This window comes from Artibeus jamaicensis, unplaced genomic scaffold (genome assembly GCF_021234435.1).
Source record: "Artibeus jamaicensis isolate MK-2021 breed Jamaican fruit bat unplaced genomic scaffold, CSHL_Jam_final contig_402, whole genome shotgun sequence".
Classification (NCBI taxonomy): domain Eukaryota; kingdom Metazoa; phylum Chordata; class Mammalia; order Chiroptera; family Phyllostomidae; genus Artibeus; species Artibeus jamaicensis.
This window is the reverse complement of record NW_026521818.1, coordinates 15203470-15223600: the sequence shown is the minus strand read 5'-3', so window position 1 is coordinate 15223600 and position 20131 is coordinate 15203470. Positions and strand designations below refer to the sequence as shown.

The 20131-nt window shown below is 45.4% G+C and overlaps 1 protein-coding gene across 1 annotated transcript; it reads left to right on the top strand.

The window, feature by feature from the left end:
- Positions 1 to 1796: 1796 nt before the first annotated feature.
- Positions 1797 to 16486, top strand: PPIC (peptidylprolyl isomerase C). Its single transcript, XM_037165549.2, has 5 exons — positions 1797 to 2285; positions 8524 to 8637; positions 9099 to 9192; positions 11646 to 11830; positions 15093 to 16486. The coding sequence occupies exons 1-5, from the start codon at positions 2169 to 2171 to the stop codon at positions 15219 to 15221; spliced, it is 639 nt and encodes a 212-aa protein (XP_037021444.1). The 5' UTR covers positions 1797 to 2168; the 3' UTR covers positions 15222 to 16486.
- The last annotated feature ends 3645 nt before the right edge of the window (positions 16487 to 20131 follow it).

Genomic DNA, 20131 nt, shown 5'->3' with positions numbered 1-20131 from the left:
TATTTTTCCAAAATAATCTATAGACACAATGCAATCCCAATGAAAATCCCAGTTTATGGAAACTGAGAAGCTGATTCTCAAGTTTATACAGAAGGTCAAGAACAGCCAAGAATCTATTAAACAAAGTGAGAAATAGCTTTTATAAAGCTATTTTCATTAAGACAAGGAGGCGCTGGCACAAAGACAGACAAATACATCAGTGTTACAGAATAAAGGGCCCACGGACCCACACATGTATGGACACTTGTTCCACAAAGGCAGCAGCATAACAGAGCAGCGAGGAAAGAAGGTTTGCTGGGACAACTGGATTTTCATATAGAAAAAAAAAATGGATGCGCCAAAAGAGTTACACGCAAAAAGAAAGCCCACTTGAATTTCATAAACATAAGTTCGAGCAAAAGAATACAGCATACTATAATATTCCATTCATATAAAGTTAAAACTAAACCATAACGTAAGAAGTCATGATTGTGGTTAATTTGGGGAGAAGTGTTAGTAATTGGGAGGGGCACAAAAAAGTTTCTAAAGAGCTGACAAATATTTCATTTCTTAAAGGGGATTCTAAGTTGGGTTTGTGGTAATTCACTGATACATACAGTTACATTTTGTGCACTTTTATTTTTACCAATCTTCCCCATAAAAATTAAATTAGATACTTGTACTCATTCAACAAAATTCATGTAGAAATCACTACATATTAGGCATTTTACTAGACCTGGGTCATCAAAAGGAAAAAAAAAAACAACAGGTGTGCTCCCTGCCCTGTGGCATTTGCACTCTGATAGAAGGTGTGCAAAAATAATTACAATGATGAAAACAGGTAAATGCACACAGACATTCAGTGGGATAAGTGCTCCGATACCCTTCGCCTGAGACAAAACGGGGATTCTTTCTTTACTGGGGTTGGGGGTGATGAAGACAGACATTAGATCCTTCATTGAACTGAATTATCAAAATAACTCAAAAGTGTTCTGTCCACTCCTAAAAGTTGAGGTCACTCCTGTTGCATGTAACAGTTCCAGTGTAATTTTAGATCTACTCTTAGTTACACATAGAAACCCTGCTTCCCTGAGGAAAATCCTGGCTTGAAAGTCATGACACCAGGTCCTAAGAAAACCAGGAGAATACGATCATTAATTTGTAGTTAATTTTGGAGCTGTTACTCTAAAATAAAAATAGTTCTTTTGAAGTACTATTTCAACACCCATTAAGTTTTAAAACAACATTTTACTGATTATAAAATACTTACATGTCAATGTGAAATATCTGAAATCAGAAGATTACAAAGAAAACAAAAATCTATAATTCTATCACCATAACTACTGTAAATGTTTTGGTGCATTTCTTTCCATTTGAAAAAAATTCCTTTATTTTCACAGTTTGAGATCACAATTTCTGAGATTCTGCCACCCTAGTTTTCCATTTAAAAATATAGTGGGCACTTACCCATGTCATTACATAATCTACCTAAACATTATTCTTAAATTTGTAAAAATTATATACCCAAAGAGAATCATCTCAGCGAGAGGTTATTCATCACGTATAACTGAGTCAGCCCACCTAGGGGTCCCAAAGTTCTGAGAGCCGTCCAAAACTTAGCTAAAGGCTCTGAAGCAACATTGAAACCTGGCAGCCGCTGCAGAGGATATTCCAAAGGCAGCTGAGGTCACCGGCGGGGGCAAGTGTCTGCAGAGTCGCTCAACCAGGTCCCGCCCCGGCTCCTCCCCCAAGCAGTGCGCAAATTGCCAGGGACTGGGAGGCAGGAGAGTCCTCGACTTGCTGTTGGATTTAACGTGCGGTGGGTTCCTGGAGGTGCCTGAGCGAACCCCTTAGCTCCCGAGCTCTGGCCAAGCCTGCCTCCCCGGGGCGCAGTGCCTCAACAGCCCGGGCTCGCTGCCGGCCTTGCGGGCTCCCGCGGCAGGCGCGGCCCGTGCTGCACCCTCCGCTGCTGCGAGCGTCTGCGAGTCCCTACTTCAACACCGAGTCAAACTTGGGAGGGGCGCCCCAGGGTTCCGGCCCTGCCAGGACCGCCCCATCCCAAACCCTTCCCAACCCCCCTGAACCGGGAGCGCGCAGGCGCAGCTGGCTAGGAGTCCCGCCGCTGGTCTGGGAACCCGCTGAAGAACCCGAGCCCCTGCAGCCTGTACCCGCACTGCCGCCCGTTCGCCATGGTTTCAGGTTCCCGACTGCTGCTACCTTTGGTGCTTTGCCTGGGGCTTGGCGTACTCGTGCTTTCTACGGGGTCCCCGGGCCTCCGCAAGAGAGGCCCCTCGGTGACGGCCAAGGTGACAGAGTGGCAGACTGCAACTTCCTCTCCCGTCGGCCTGAAGGATGGGGGAACTTTTGGGGACAGGGACATTTGTCGGGTATCGAGGAGGGGGCAGAGGATAGGAGGCAGCGGGCAGGGCTGCTGACAGGGGATTGCTTGGGCCATGAGGGTCAGGGGCACTCTCCGAGGTGACTTGGAGGGTGCTGGCCGGAGTCCCAGCCCGTCTCCAGCATCCCCGGCTGCTTGAATTTTATCCCCTTGGTCTACGGTCCAAGGTGACCAGCCCAGGGGTTAGAAGAAGCTTCTGGAACCGGTGGGCCCTTTCTCCAGGAAGGAGACAGCCTGAGTACTTCCTTTAGCCTGGCGGGGACTGGAGAACAGAAGCCGGAGGAGTGTGGGAGGGACAGGGATGCGAGGAGGAGACACGCTCTGAGCCCAGGGGTTGCAGCTGGGAAGTCAGATAGCGTGGAAGAGCCCAGGTCCAGCCCCTGCCCAGGTGGTGTCCTGGCAGGCCGTTAGAAGCTGTGCTCCAGCAGAGGCTGTGCTCCAGGAGAGGCTGTCCTCCCCTGTTTAGGAACCTGGTCCTCCCCGGGAGGGAGAGGTTCGCTTTTAGATTTCAGTGACTGGTGCACAGGCCTGGGCTTGGGATGGGATGGTGCTGGCCGCAGGCCCAGGCGGCACCTGTGTACCTGAGGCCAGCTTTTTTGTCTCCATTAGAGGGACATAAAATTTGCCATGGGCTGCCTTTCTGGCCTCAGTTCTTCTCCCAGCATGTTTACCCAAGGTTAGGAGATAATGGTAGGGTGCAGGGACAGACAGGGAGGGGATGATTTGGTTGTTCATTATCGCTGCTAGAAAAACTTACTGGCAATAGTGTCTTGGAATCTGGAAGGAGGGGCAGCTGCAAGTTACCTGAACAGCAGTCCTGTGTTGGACAGTGGAAATGGGACTGTGGAACTAGCAGGGCTTAAATCTGCCCCACACCCGCCCTGAGGAGAGGGGAGGCGTGGGGCAGATTTAGGGGTTAGGAGGGGTAAGTTCTGCCCAACATCTGACTGGAGCAGGAGTGAACCAAAGAGCCACGGGAGGCGGCCTGTGTGAGATAAAGTTAGGAGATGGTTTTGAGCACGGATTCCACTCCCAGCCCCTTGAGCTTTTGGGCTTACCTAGTTTTGGGAAATGGTGCGTGCAGGCGCAGAGCTGAAGGACGGGTGGGGGGCTTCCCTCAATCTGAAACTATATTTGAGTCTCTCGGGATACAGCCATAAACATAAAGTTCATGAAATTAGGAAGTGATGAAGGAAATTCAGTCTCACATAGACTGGGTGGCATTTAAAAATACCTGAAGGGTAAGAAAAACCAGCCTGGCAAAAAGTTAGGGAGGCGAACTTGAGTGCATGTGCAAGGACCTGGAGAAGGAAAGCCATCCTGCCCTGGTAAGGGGACGGCCTGCCTGGGACACTGTAGCTTCACCACAGGGATGCGACGATGGGGTGGCTTGAGATGCGGTCAGGGGCTGAGCAAGCAGCAAGATCATGCAGGGCCTCAGAGGTCACAGTTAGGAGTGTGGGCTTTGAAGCAATTACTCTTAGAATTTGCAGTCTTATGCTAAGTGCAGTTAGAGCTGCTGGATGGAGGGTTTTAAGCATGGGTTTGACAGGATCTCATATATGCTTTTACACAATTAACTACAGCTGCTCAGTGGAGAGTGAACTGGGAGGTCACTCTGGGTTCCATGCCAGAGTCCACATGGTGGTGGCTTGCATTAGAGGGTTAATCGTGGAAATGGGGAGCAAGGGAGGGACTTGGAATAGATTTTGGAGGCAGAAGAAGACTTGCTGACAGTGTAGAAAGGGAGTGAGGGAAAGGGGTTAGGATTGCCAGATAAAGTACAGGAGGCCCAGTGAGATGTGGATTTCAGACAAACAGTGGAGAATTTCTTAGTATGAGGGTGTCACCTGTTGTATTTGGGAACAAGCTTCACCTGGGAAGTTTTAAACCTACCAATGGGAAACCCACCCCAGAGCAAGTCAATCAATCACCTTTACCAGAGGGGTGCACCCTGGGTTGGAAACTTCTAGAAGAGGGAGCCAGGAGAGGAAGAAGCTTGTGGCTGCAGGAGAGGAAGAGGGGAAGATCTTAGCCCCCTCGTTGAAGGTGCTGTCACTGAGGACGTTCCCACGTGTTTTACTCTGTGATTATGTAAGCAAGTCTTCTTCAGATTGGGCTCTGTTTCATTAATTACTTTTTTCAATGAGCTTTTTTAAACATCAAAATCTATTGGAAAATGGAGACACTAAAAATTATTTCTCTGAGTGTGGAAAAATAGATTAATTGGCCACTGTTCTGGTATCTTCTTTTCCCTAGCAGTTTTTGCCTTTTCTTCTGATTTCTAAAAATAAGAATCTACAAATGAGATGTGAGTTGCTGTCCCCCCGCAGGGCCTTTTAAGGGCACTCACCTGGTCCACAAATCCCCGGCCACTGCCCCAGCCTCCTATCCAGCTAAAGAGGCTCGGGACTGGCAGGCACTCGGGCTCCTTGGCCTCAAAACCCACTGAACTGGCACCTGCAGCCCTGTGTTTTCCAGCAGAGCCACGGGTTCTGCGTGGTCAGGCACCTACATTGTAGAGTATGATGCTGCCACCGTTCCAGCTGTACTCCTGTCACAGCTGCTGGCACTTTCTACAGCAGGGAGTGGCCGTGAGACTAAGGCTGGGTGGTCTTGGGCAGGCTGTCTGAAGCCTGAGGCTCTGGTTCCTCCTTTGTGAAATGGAGATGGAAATAATACTTGCTAGAGTATTGCATATTAGATGTGATAAAGCAGGCAGAGTGCTTAGTTCTGATTGAAGCTCCTGGTTTTAGAGGTCAGTTGCTGGAGTTACTTACTTGTGTTATTAATCCCCCCTGCAGCAGTGCAGAGCTGAACGGAATCATCTTCTTTGCAGATGAGGAACAAGAGCTCAGAGCCAGCTGGTGGTGGAGCTTGGGTTTCCTTGCCCTCACAGTTTACTTTATAAATGGAAGCAGGATTAACCCTACAAGGGTTTGGGCCAGGCTATGAGAGCGTCTCTTCACTCTTTCCCTATTTCTCCCCACCCCCAGTGCCCCCAAATTTCCGTATCACTTTCAAGGGCAGCTTCTTCGAGGAGGAAAAAAAAGAAGTGACTGAGGTGCCAGCTCCTCAGGTGCAACGTGGGATCTAAGTACCAACTTCTCCAGGATGCCCGCCCTGATCTTCACAGACAGTCCCCACTCCTGGCCTTATTTTATCTGTACTCGTCTCCTAAAACCCAATTTCCCATTACATCACAGCTACTGGTATATGTGTTTTCTGAGGGACTGTAAGCTACATGAGGGTAGGGGCTTTACACCCCACCCCTTGTTGAGCACAGGGCTCATTTCTGAGGCCACATAGCTAGTCAGAGAGACCTCAGGACACTTTACACCTTCCTGAGCTATAAAGTTTGCCTGGCAGCCACCTGGGGCCAACGCTCGCTCTGGCTGGGTGTGTGTGTGTTCCCTGCTTCTCCATTAGCATCACCTGGCACTGAGCTGTTTAGCATTTTTTTTTGAGTCTGTACTTGAGCTAATAGTGTGCTGGGCACTAGGGATCTAAAAACCCCTTTTCTGCCCCTTGGCATCCCTTGCCTAGATTGCGAGAGCCTTGTTAACGATAAATCGCTGTCTCATTGGATGCATGTTTAGACTGAAATTTTGGTTTTCACACTTCTGGTGGGAATCTTGGTAAATCACTTAACTCCCCTAATCCTCACTTTTCTCCTTTGCAAACTGGGGAGAACAGTGCCTGCCTCTCCCCGCAGGATGTGGTGAGGATTAATTATAGAAGATATGTAGGTAAAGCACATTGCGACACCCTGACCAGGTCACGTTTGTTTCCTTCCTCCCTCCCCTCCTCCGTCTTCTCCCCTGCAGTTTCCGTGCCTCTCCCCACTACAGTGTCCTCACCTTCCCTCAGCCACCAGCCACCCAGCACGAGCCCTAGTGCCGCATTCTCAGACTGGTCTGAGAGCCCTCGGATTCTCCCCTGCCCCCACTTGAGGAAGTCCCAAGTCGCCTTGGGTTCTGTTCTTTACCTTCTCTCTGTTGCCTTCCCCAAAGCTTCTTCTGTCTTTGGAAGTGCTGAGGCCTCCCTTCCCCTCTGGTGAGGGCAGAAGGGCTATGCTACTTCTCCAACCACAGACCATATGCCTTGCCCTGGTGCCTTGGTTCCAGAAAGAACTCTGCCAGGTGGGGCTTGGGCCCATTCTTGTTCCTAGAGGCTGCTTCCTTCCATGTACACATGCCTCCCTGCAGCCCTTTTCAACTGTGCCTCACGCACCCCCCTCTACCCCCACCCTGGCCTGGCAATAGTGTCCTGGGTGCTTGTCACTTGCTCTTTTGTACTGTGGTTACCCCTTTACTGGTCCCATCTCTTGATTTAAGCTACCTTAGGACAGGGACTCTCTCGTGTAGCTTGTAATGTCACATTGCTTTTCACATTGATCTCTGATAAATACTTGTTGACTAAGTAAGAGTTTACCATTTCCGTCAGAGTTGGGAAAACTGCCGCGTGTTCTTGCTACGCGTTACTCATGAAGTGAAAGGACGCCGCAGTTTGGGGGTGGGCGGAGGGAGGAACTGTATGGACATGGGTGCTAGGCTGTGTAAGAAAGTAAGGTTTTATTGAGTTACGCTGGGTGACTGGGACTTCTTTTTTTCTTCTTATACTTCCCAGATTTTATTCTGTTTGCCTTCTAAGCACTCACAGGCTTTATTTTCTCTTCTTTATTTTAGAAGTCTGGTAGGCTTTTCTAGTATCTTACACGGTGTTTCTCTAAAATTATGTCCCCGGTTCTTTTCCCAGTGCTGCTTCATTATTGCCTGTTAGAGAATTTACTCCTGCGCTTGGAGTAGATTCTCTAATTGGAGAATTGGAGCAGTGACTTGTCTTTGACACCAGCTCTGTGGGTGTGTTAACGCAGCCACGTTGCCTCACTCTCCTCAACACTGCCTCCCCTCAAGGGCTTCCACGCGTTCTCTATAGTTCCATTGTGTAAATAACAATGCAGTTTCTGCTGCTTTGGCCATGTAAAACTTGTAAAACAAGGAACACTAAATATCACATCATTCTGTGACAGATGTACTGATGTATTGGCAGAAGTTCTTGTCTTAAACTGAAGGTTGACAGTCTTTACTTTGTGATTTTTCTAAACTCTAAGACATCTTTTTTCTCTGACAACCCTTCCTATGTTTTTTTAAGCCAGCTCTTGAATGTCTTTCTTTTACCTATTCAAACATTAAACTGGTTCATCTCATCTGAACTCGCTAATAGAATGCCCTCCGACTCCATGGCCTTTTCAAGCGTTCTGTCTCAGAATCATCTTCACACAGTGATTTGTGAGGCAAAATGTATATCATGTCATTTCACATGAAAAGTTTTAAAAATGAGTAAGAGATCTTTTAAAGTTTATCTACAAAAGGGGGACTCACACTCACTTCTGGGTGTGTTTTTTCCTTCCGTTCTAAGATGTTGTGACAGAAAAAGAGCACACTCCCCTTGTGTAACATGATGGGGGTTGCTGAATTCAGTCTCTAAGTTTACAGGGCAGATGCTTTTGTCAGGACCCAAGCGTCGAGTTTGATGTACGTTGGGCGAGGCTGGCGCCCGGGGTCTCATGGTGCCTTCTGGAGCACTGCTGTGTATTTGGATCGTCTTTTGCCGTCCCCTTGACAGCCTACTGAGAATACATGGGAATCTGGGACTCTTTGAAGTTACAGAAAAATAAATGTGAATGGCCGGCCTGTTTATCTCCTCACCAATTTTTTTTTTCTTCTGCCAAGATCAGAGAGCATTACCTTTTAGAAGAAGCAGTTTCCACTCTAACCACTATTCACAGACTGGGAGATGGGAGGTGGCAGCAGTGCTCACCTGGGATGTGGGGGCCCATGGAATTCTTGGAGACGTTACTGGCTGACTTGGACAGTACTGAGTCAAACTTTAAACCCAGTACCCACCACAGTGTCGGGCCCATAGGTGGTGTGCAATAAATGTTTGTTGAATGAATATTTGTGTGTGGATGCACCCACAAAATGAAATTAGAGTTCCTTTAACTTGTATCGTGCTCCTTCATGACCCCTTTGTAAAATACTGGTGGGCAGCGCTTCTGTGTGTTAACAGACTTTAACTTTCACTTACCTCCCCTATGTGGCTTTTCTGTGTAACCTTCCACTCTGTCTTCCAACCACGTGCAGGTTTTCTTCGATGTGAGGATTGGAGACAAAGATGTTGGCAGAATCGTGATTGGCCTCTTTGGGAAAGTTGTGCCCAAGACTGTGGAAAACTTCGTCGCTTTGGCAACAGGAGAGGTATCTTTACCCGCTTTGTTTCCTTTGTGCGCAGACTGGAGCTTCCTTCTTTAAGCCAAGATCAGGATACCTTCTGGGGAAGAAAAGTGTTACATTAGTAGGTCAGGTGAACCTGAGACACCTGATAATATTTTACTTTGTTTTTGTATAAAATCTGTATTCTTCAGGCATTCAGTGTCCTTAGGCTTCCAGAAACCGAGGGGGAACAGTCATCAGGGGAAAACACAGATTGCTCTTTTTACTATTCCCGTTAATACTTTATTTCCATAGTTTGTTTACTAGTTTATTGATTTGGCCAGCTAATGATAAATTTCTAACAGGAAATTGCTGCAGGGACCTAATCAAGTTCTGTAGGTATTTCGTATAATTTTCTCATTTTGTCATTTCCAGATAAACACTGGGGTTTAACTTGCAGTGTGGGTTGTATCTGCTTGTCTATTCAATTGACATAATCTCTTTAGAAAGGATATGGATTTAAAGGAAGCACATTTCATCGCGTCATCAAAGATTTCATGATTCAAGGAGGAGACTTCACCAATGGAGACGGCACTGGCGGTAACGTGGCCTTTCACCTGTTTCCTTTCCCACTTAACCAACCGAGACCTAAAATTAGGCCAGTGTGTTTACCCAGTATATTGAATTCTGGGTTTAAGGAACAAAGTCACGAAGATTACCAGACTAATTCTTTAGGAAGGATAGAGTTTGGGGGGCCAAATTTTGGTAGATATGAAAGAGTAAGGCTTCCTGATTTTAGACAGTATGACTTCGGTGTTCATTATCTTTCCATAGTGGAAATCTGTTCACTTAGTAGACTATTTTGTAGTCATTAAAATGCTAGACTACTAGCATGTGGCAGCACAGAAAGACAGGTCATAGGAGTGGACAGCAGAACACAACACCATGTGTTCACAGGGATGGCAGTGCGCGATAGGCTGGGTGCTGGTGGGGGGGCCCTGTGCCGGTGGGGGGCGCTGTGCCGGTGGGGGGCGCTGTGCCGGTGGGGGGCCCTGTGCCGGTGGGGGGCGCTGTGCCGGTGGGGGGCGCTGTGCCGGTGGGGGGCGCTGTGCCGGTGGGGGGCGCTGTGCCGGTGGGGACGTGACTCCAGAACAAGGAGACTGGTATTCACGTGGCAGGATTACAGATGAATTTATCTCCATCATTCAAAATTCTTTCATTTTATTGTTGGCTTTTTAAATAATAAAAAATTAATAGATGACTTGTCAAAATTATAAATTAATTTTATAAACAAAGTTAGAATTCTATAAAGTGCAGATACTTGAATTTATAGAGTTTCAAATCCCCCCGAGCTTATTGTTTCTTATTGAGGTTCTGCCCACCCAGCTCCCTGGACTCTTTTCCCTCAGATGCGATCAGTTGTTTTCCTGAATGTACGTGGTGTATGTAACTACACAGGATTTAAATTACTTTTAGGTTTAAGATTTTTAATTTAGAAAATACCAGTTTTGGTGAATATTAAACTGCTAACTTTTAAAAGAAATCTAGGTTATTTTCCAGTACGACTGCCAATTTTATGTTTATTATAATGGTCTATTTATAATGAAATGAAAGTTATTGAATGCTTGGATTTGCCAGGCACTGCAGGAAGATTACTTTTAGCCCTTGCAGAAATGCTGCAAAGGTGTGGGGATGCAGCACAGCACGGGCGACTCGGGTGAATGGCGCTGGTGAGGATGCGCAGGGAAGCGATCCCAGCTGCTGCACAGCTGGGTTGCCCTGGAGAGGCCTACAGTTCAAGGACTGGTCCCCTCAGGACTGGCCTCCCACTCTCCTGCCCTTGGGCCCAGCAGGAATTGTGACTGTGCTTTGCTGGGTCTCCTTTTCCACTTCTCTCTCTCTCTGTGCCTTCCCTGCCCTGAGTGTGTGTGCATGTGTGTATACAATGCATGTATACAATGTGTGCAAGCATGTCCCGGGTTAAAATTCTCTGAGTTTTGGAGATAGGACCTGTGGATCACTTAATTTAGCTTAGATCCCTCCGTGGGCAGAGAGCTTTCGGGCCAGAGCACCTCATACGTCACTGACCGAGCAGCTAACTATACATTGCTTGCCTTTGATATCCACTTCTGTCCTTCTGACTGGGCTGGGATTTTAGAGTTGGCAATGGATGGACAAGGAGCCCTGCAGAAGGGGTGGAGGTGAGCGTGACAGGCACTCAAGGTGTTGGAGGATGGAGCATATACCTCTCGTGGTCTCTACTGCTGTTTTATGGGGGGAAAGTGTTCTGCTCCACCTGCAGCTTTGCTAGAACTCCACATGCCTGCTTTCGGTTCTTCTGTTCAAGGTTGGATCACTGAGTGTTCCCGATTGCCATTACCCTCTGTATTTTGACAGGCCCTGATGTCATCATCAGTGCCTAATGACTTCCAGGCTGGCTGCTCTCGCCCTTAGTGCTAAGGCAGGAAAGCCAGATGGTCGAGTTCTGTTCTGCTGTTTTCAAGTTTTGTAACCTCCGTTTCTCACTGCAAACAGGATTGAGAATATCTGTTCTATAGGGTTGTTCTGAGAACTGGCTGAGGGTGTATATTAAGTGCTCGGTGTTCCCTGGTTGGATGCTGAGGTAGGAGTGACCCCGGACATGTGGCCTGAACCTCAGGACAGAGACTGAGCTACAAGGATGGCTCACCCACCTTTCAGTCTGGCTTTTCAATGACACCCTGCCCTTCAGTTCCTTCTCACTTCGCAGTGAAATCGTGGGTCTACATGGTCCGAGTTTGGCCCTTGGTTTGAGGCCAGAAGGTATTCTGCCATCTTGTGTGAAATATAAGGCTTTTTTGTCTGTGTGTGGGGGTCAGTCCCTGGCGCCCCGCTTCCTTCCGGAGTTAATTTTGTGCCCTTCCTCACTTCTCCTCAGGTCCTACCGTCTTTTCCCCATTCCCCACTCTTCTCAGGCTCTATTTACCAACTCTACGAAAACCTTGTTTCCCTTCGAAGACTTTAATTTCATATACCATCTGCTGATGCTCCTCTTTCTTGTTCTGCCTCACCAGGTATAAGCATTTACGGTGAGACGTTTCCAGATGAGAACTTCAAACTGAAGCATTACGGCATTGGGTGGGTCAGCATGGCCAATGCCGGGCCCGACACCAATGGCTCTCAGTTCTTTATCACCTTGACCAAGCCCACCTGGTTGGATGGCAAACACGTGGTATTTGGGAAAGTCATCGATGGAATGGTAACTTGATGTATTATTTTTCTCATTCAAAGCTTTATAGTTATAATGAGTACTTCCAATGATTTATTTTGATCTTAAGATGGGCTTTGTAGAAATCCATCATTATATGCTGACTGGCCTCTTCAAAGGTGAATAAATTATAAATGACATGGCATTTTAATTGTCAGGAGCACCGGGGCAGAAGCTGAGGGCTTGACATGGAGATGTTGAGTACTCAAGTTAATTTATCTCACTACTTGTTACGAATGGAAACTCTTTTTAATGTAACTAGATAAAACCAGGGCCCTGTGTGTGCAAACAATGGAATATTGTTCAGTCATAAAAAGGAAGGAAATCTGTCACAGGATAAGACGTGGATGAAACTTGAGAACGTTATGTTAAATGAAATAAGGCAGTCATAAAAAGACTGTATGATTCCGCGTACATGAGGTATCTAAAGAGGTCAAACACACAGGAACATACAGCAGAACAGTGGTCGCCAGGGCTCTGAGGGTGGGCACGTGGGGAGTCAGTGTTCAGTGGTGTAGAGTTTCAGTTTTGCAGGATGAAGAGTCCTGGAGATTAGCTGCACGAAAGTGTGAATACATTTAACATTACCCAACTGTACTTTTAGAAATGGATAAGGTGGTAAATATTTTATGTTTCTCACCACAATTAAAGAGAAAATACAAAAAACCCAGCACCCCATATGGTTCAGTCTAGACACATGTCACCTTTAAAGACACAGTATAGCAACTAAAATTACTACAAAGAATTCAAATTTATGCTCCTTGTCTCAAAAAAAAAAATCAAAGGTGTTCAATTTATAGTCCATAGGAACTCCTCTTAAAATTCCCATTCTTTTCCACTTTCAATATTACCCCTTCTTAGCTCTCTCAAGGCTTGGACTGGCAGTTGTAAGGTCTGCCCAACCCAACCCAGGGCCATCCTTGTCGTCTTCCATGTTTCATTTTGTTTTCATGTGAGCTGTTCTGCCTCCCTCATCTGAACGTAAACAAACCAATCTCACTCCCTGCAGTTCTTCCACAACTTTCGCCTGCATTCTGACTCTGCCCAACAGGCCAGCAAGTGAGCTGGCCGACTCAGAATCTCCCTTCACGGCAAGGAGATGCCCAACCTGAGCCGTCAAAGACAGGGTTCTCGTTAGCAAGTGGGATAAGAAGGGAATTAGGGAAAACACTCGTCAATACATCACTTCACATCCCATCACAATAAAGGACATGCCTATATTCTCATGAGCCATAATTGTTCTAAAAAGTTTAAATGTAAACTGATTCATTCACCCATTCACTGAGTATTTTTTTAATGCAACATTGTCCTAAGCTGGAAGATAACTGAAGAGCACAAGTTCTGGGTGTTCTGCTTGTGGTTTTTCTTCTACTTCTCTAGATCTTACGTCTTATTGCCCAAATTGCAGCAACAATCTCCTTCCATCCGCTGGTGGACATCCTGGGAGACCTGCTATCTGCTTGTAGAAGACCTGTCCTTGACTTTTATAGGTTGTAAACTTTGAGAAATGAGTGAAAACTATAGCCTTTCTTTCCAGGAACAAAAACAGTGTGTGTACCTCTCATACAGTTTCAAGGAGTCTAGAGAATGTCCTGAATTCCACCCCTTGATTCTCCCCTGGTCATCTGGGTTGTGTTCGCAAAGCAACCCAGGCGATCTGTGGACCTTGCCTCACATTGACAGAAGCAGAACCTCTAGAGGCGGGCCCACAAATAAGCACTTTTAAATTGTGGCAAAATGAACATAGCAGGTATTTCCATTTTAACCATTAAATTTTTTAAAGTTATTTATTTATTTTAAGACAGAAGGGAAGGGTGGGAGAAAGGGAGAGAAACATCAATGTGTGGTTGCCTCTTGAACACCCCCTACTGGGGACCTGGCCCACAACCCAGGCATGTACTCTGACTAGGAATCGAACCAGTGACCCTTTGGTTTGTAGGCTGGTGCTCAATCCACTGAGCCACACCAGCCAGGCCTAAATTAAGTATTTTTTAAAAAATTTTCCTCAGGTAACCCTGGCTAGTTTGGCTTAGTGGATTGAGTGCTGGCCTGTGAACTAAAGGGTCGCCGGTTGGATTCCCAGTCAGAGCACATGTCTGGGATGTGGGCCAGGTTCCCGGTGGAGGGCATACAAGAGGCAACCACACATTGATGTTTCTCTTCCTCTATTTCTCCCTGCCTTCCCCTATCTCTAAAAGTAAAACAAAATCTTTTTTTTTTTTTAAAGATTTTATTTATTTATCTTTAGAGGGGAAAGGAAGGAGAGAGGGAGAGAACTGGCCTGCAACCCAGGCATGTGCCCTGACTGGGAATCGAACCGTGGTTGCTTGGTTCCCAGGCCCGCACTCAATCCACTGAGCTACACCAGCCAGGGCTAACAAAATCTTTATTAAAAATCACTATAGGTAATTCAGATGTGTGGTCACTGCTTTAAGTACACATGTGCACACACGCAGCCTACTTGGAAATACATAAGAATGCTGGCCTTTTATCTGAAATGGACCTAAGTCAGCCGGAGGTGGGAATATTTGACACCAGGTCCACTCAGAGTCTCTGTTGCTGCTTTAGTCTCAACCCTGTTTGGGAAACACCAGAAGCCAACTTTCCAGTCCTTGGCCAGTCCTCCCTCCCGCAATGTGACATGAGGTGGCCTGTAGGCTGTGGAATCCTGCACAGCAGAGAAGGGGCCTGTACTCCACAGTGGGGTTGGGGTGACATTAGCGTTAGACTGAACCTATAGATTAATGGCTTGGGTCCGTTGTAAAATGGCCAACCCAGAACTAGCTCCACCTCTAAATCTGCTTCCTGGCTCATTTTATGACGCCCAGACCTATCACAGGTGAAGGTGAAATGGACTCAAACTGCATGTTAACTGTTACATTCGGTTGTAACAAGTGAGTGGGAATGTACTTTATTAGAGGTTGGTATTTACAAAAATATCTTATTTTTTTCAGAAAATAAAAAGCTAATTAAAAACAAGTAAGGAAACACATAACCATATTGTCTAATTAGCAAGGTAGTAAATTTTATGCTATTATTTATAAATTTCTGGAATATTTTCTAAGTTTTCCATCATTAGCTTGCATGGTTTTGTAATCATAAAAAAACACTAAAAAAAACAAGAAACAAACAAACAAACAAAAAACCACAACTGACTTCCTACTTGGGCTTGTAGACTTGGTGTTGACTTCATTTTTTGATTGCCATACTTGCTGATCAGAAGTGAACCATGGGTCTGCTTTTCTCTCACTAGACAGTGGTCCACTCCATAGAACTTCAGGCAACTGATGGGCATGACCGTCCGCTCACCGACTGCTCCATCGTCAACAGTGGCAAGATAGACGTGAAAACGCCCTTTGTGGTTGAGGTCCCTGACTGGTGACGCACCTGGCAGAAAACAAGGAAAACGCCCTACGTGTGTGTGTGTGTGTGTGTGCGTGCGTGTGTCTTTTGACTTTTCAAAGTTACTGTTTGCACTGTCTTTTTACTTGCTTCTATTTTCCACTCCAGAACACAGGAGAGTTTCTGCCACCGTTTAATCTGCATGAATTTTGGTGAATGACTTGTTTAGGGACTTTGTACTTAAAAGACAGAGCCCCTTCCTTTAGTGGTGCTATTTTTCAACCAGAAAACTTTGTATTAGCTATTTTCTTTTGAGGACCACAATCATCATTTCCTCAATTACTTGTGATCCCCAAGTGAAGTTTTGCTGAAGATTTGTCAGAAAAACATGGGAACAAGAATTTGATTATTTTGTATTTAAACAAACTCTCTGGGTAAAGGGAGACCTGACTGGGATAATCTGATCTGTGTCCTGGGGACCTTTACCGGATGACAGGTGCTGTGATGCTCTCTATATTAAACACCTTTTATATGGATCAACTCTTTTGGCAAGACTTTATTTAAATATGAAATTCTTTAAAAAATTAATATACAAAAATATACACACTCCTGTTAACAGTGAACATATTGGAGAGGATTCTGTAAGTCAAAGTACTAACGCAGCTGGATAATTTGGGATGGGAATGCACAGAATGGATGGATGCTCGTCCACACCCCAAATACTTGAGCTGCCTCTTCACTAATTTTTACTAAATGCAACATTTTTAGAATGTTCCCTTAAGTTCAGTTGCAACAAAAAGGAACCTTTGAAACATAAATTGGATGAGAAAGTAAAACGCTGCCAGGCCCTTACTGTAACATGCCCGGCTGCAGCCGTCTGTGCCCGCCTCTGCTCGGATGCGGGTGTTGTTCTGCGAGAAGACAGCCTCGCTGCTTCTCCTCTGGCTCTCGTGCAGTGAGGCTTCAACAGAATCCCATCGTTTGAGCTGCTTTCTAAGAAAATCACTTCATGTCATGAAATCTAAAGACCTACATCCAAGATTGCTCTATCCAGCAAAGCTTTCATTTAGAATGGAAGGGCAGATATAGTGCTTCTCAGATAAGGTCAAATTCAAGGAGTTCATCAATACCAAGCCCTTATTATATGAAATGTTAGATAATCCCAATGTTATCTAAGAAAAAGATTAAAAATATGAACAATGAAAGGACAGCAAACTCACAGTTATTAACAACCACACCTAAAACAAAAGCAAACTAAGAGGACAGCTAGATCAGGAGCGGAACCATAGAAATGAAGATCACATGGAGGGTTAGCAACAGGGGAGTGGGAGAAGGAGAAGGTACAGAAAATAAGTAGCATAGATGGTAGGTAGAAAATAGATAGGGGGGAGGGCAAGAATAGTAGGGGAAATATAGAATCTAAAGAACTTGAGACACATGGTCATAAACTAAAGGGGGGAATGGTGGGGGAGGCGTGTGCAGAGTGGAGGGGAATGAAGGGGGGAATGGGACAACTGTAATGACAAAATATTTTAAAAAATCGTTGTGAGATGAGAGGAAATGAGACTGCTGATGGGAATACTAATTCTTTCAGCCCCCTTGGAGAGCAATTTGTTAGTTTTCTTTTCCCAACACAAATATATTAAAGGCCTTTGCTGTGCCAGGTACCAGTTTTGAGTGTTGGGGTCATAGGAATGGACAGTGAGAAAGGGCCTCATGCTGTAAACAGGGTGAATGAAAAGTGATGAGTACTATGACTAGAACACATCCATGCTTACTGGAGCAGCAAGGAGGGGAGTACGGTCCCGGTGGCCAAGGAGGGCCTTCCGAGGGGACATTGGGACTGAGGTCTGAGAAGCAGCAGCAGGCGGCAGTCAGATGAGCTGTGCCGGGCGGGCCTGCCAGGCAGAGAGGGGGGAGTGTGAGGGGCGTGGGGTGAGGGGGCTTGGGTTCTGGGGCAGGGGAGGAAGCCAGCACACCGGGTCCTCAGGGGTCAGGGGAGCCAGGAGAGTTCTTTTATTCACAGTGCGGTGGGGAGCCGTCAGCTTTAAGTTGGGGAGGGGCATGATGTGGTCTGTGTTTGAGAAAGGTTTTTTTTAATCCTTACCTGAGGATATATTCATTAATTTTTGAGGTGTGGGGGAACAGAAAGGGAAGGAAACACTGATGTGGAAGAGAAACATTGATTGGTTGCGTCCCACAGCCGCCCCAACCGGGGCTTGAACCCACAACCTAGCTGTGTGCTCTGACCAGGAATCAAGCCCCCAACATTTTGGTCTACAGGATGATGCCACAACCAACTAAGCCACCCGGGCAGGGTAAGAAAGTTTTAAAGGGAGCTAAAGTGCATACCAATACTCAAAACATTCATATCCTTTGAAGTCCCATTCCTGGGCACTTGCTTTAGAAAATGATCTGAAATTGTACTGAGTGTCATTGTTTTTGGTCCGGGTTGTGTTCTGGGGACGGCCACCCAGTCTCTTTGGGGAATCACACCATTCCTCCAGGCACGTATCATCCTTAGCGAAGGCTGACCCTCCAGATGAGTAGGTACCTGACCTGGCAAACTCATTCATTAACTCAATCGATAAATATCTACTGAGGGCTGGATAGAGCTGCAGTGTCAGCCCTCACGGTTCCCATGGAAGGAGGCAAATAATTCACCTTACTCATATCCCACATGAATATGGCAGCGCATCAGGTGGTAACAAGTCTCTGAAGAGAAACAGAGTGGGGAGAGAGGATGGAGAGTAAAGAGGTCATCAGGAAAGTCCCTGAGTGTGTGGACTGAGGAAGTGAAGGGGTAACAAGCGGCGGGGACATTGGGAGGAGAGTGTAGGAGGCAAGCCATAGGAGACATCAAGACCAGGGATCTGAGTGAAAGGTGGGATGGTGGGTTCAAGGAACAGCGAAGAATCCAGCTGTGCGGTGCCAGGGTGATGGGGACTGAGGTGGGGGAGGGAGCAGGGGTGTCCTGTTGGCTGACCCAAACATCCCCTCACCGTGGGAGAGGTGTTTGACCCCAGCTGTGCAGCGAGACTCAGTCGTGGGACTTCTGCTCGAAGTGTCAGCAGAAAAGCTGCTGTTGTTCTTCTGGGAGGATTGCAAGGAGCAGGCCTGAGAACCAAATCAGCACAGAAGGAAGCTGGTCCAGGAGACAGAATGACGGATGCCTGAACCCACCATCGAGTCCAGTAATGCCTCGAGCCAACCTCCACGCCCAGTTTACTAGCTATGCAAGCCAATACATTTCCTTTACGGATTACGTCAGGGCAAGTTATTTTTTGTGATTTGCAGCCTAAAGTCTTTGTCTAATACAGCAATGTTGAAAAAGTTTTATGTAGAAAGATGTGAATTGCACAATTATTTATGATAGCAAAATACTGGAAGCAACTTGAATGTCCCCAAATGGTTGTAAAACATACATTCCATAACAGAATAGTATGCATTCATTAAGACTGATGCTACAGAACTTAAGAGTCACATGGAAAAATTGATTTTTTTAAAGTAGAAATTTTGTATGCAGCATGATCTCTATTTTGTACATACTCATAAAGCAAATACAACAAAACGTAAATTGACCTAAAGTAAATAAAAATGGTGGGAGTTGAAAAAACTTATATTTATATATATATTTTTTCCAATCTTCCAATTTTTCTTTAGAGTGTATTTCTTTTTAATAATTACAAATTTGAATCATCTAAAAAAATTATAAGGTGACATGCAAAGTAATTGGAAACAGATGACGTCTTAGATATAGAAAGTGTCTTAAACCTCGAATGTCAGAGATCAATGAGCCATTGCTATCCACTGTACACAGGGTGTGTGCTTGATGCCATATTTACCATCTAGTTTTATTTTCATTCATATGAGCATACTAACATCTCTCTAGGGACAAAGCAGAAAGTGGTTCCTTTTCCAGTGCTGAAATTCTAAACCACTGGTGCCTAGCTAGTAAATTGTCAGGCTGGTATACCAGATGACCAATACGCTAATGACACAAAAGCAGTTTATTTTTTGTACCCTGAAGGTCAGCCTCTATTCCAAAAACACCAGCAAAATAATGACTGCAAACCATTGCTTTACAAGAAAAAGAATCTATGCTCTCTGCAAAAGCTTTTGAAAAAAGCCATGCGCTACTTTGCCAATCATGCTGCTAGAAGAAAAGGTATGAAATGAAGAGCGTGTGTGGAACCCGAGAGAAAGCAGGCCGCCCCCGCCACCGTGCCCAAGGTGTTACAGTCTAGTCTTGAATCACTTTAACAAGCCATTTTAGACATTTCGGTATCCTTAGCCATAAATTATTTTACTCAAAATGTTACCTAGCCATTTTCTGGATTATGGAATAAGAATTTAGTAAAATTTATTCTTGTGTTAGATGAATTAGAATGATACTTTCAAAACTATTGTGTACTCCATTTCTGAGGAATTCTTAGGTTTTGAACAGAACTCACCAGCCTCGTTTTTCAGTTCAGCCGTTTTGAGTTACATAAAGACAAAAACATGGCAAGGACTTTATAGTAGGAAAAGAATTTGTTTTTGTTTTTCAGCATTCCTATAATTCAGACAGCTGAAGAAATCTTTGATCTGGAAGGCTCAGAAATTCAAAGCCCCCTCAAGGCACTTTTTTTTTAAAGTAAGAGGGAGTTAAAACAACAGTATTTGTAATGGAAAATTTGATTGCTCTTAAGTATTGTACATAACGGCTTTTACTTAAGTATGTAATTCATCTTGTGAATTTCAGATTTTGGCCAAGTGTTAAGTCTTAGCTGTGATGTAACATAACCTACTCCGAGATTTGCTAGTGTTACTAATATTCTAGAGCCATGGAAAAATCAATGGGCATTAGTGCAGAATTACAGTGACTAGTTATAGGAGTCCCGCAGGAAAAAAGGCCCATCTGACAAATATTAAAAATCACAACAAAACATATTACAAAATCCACAAATG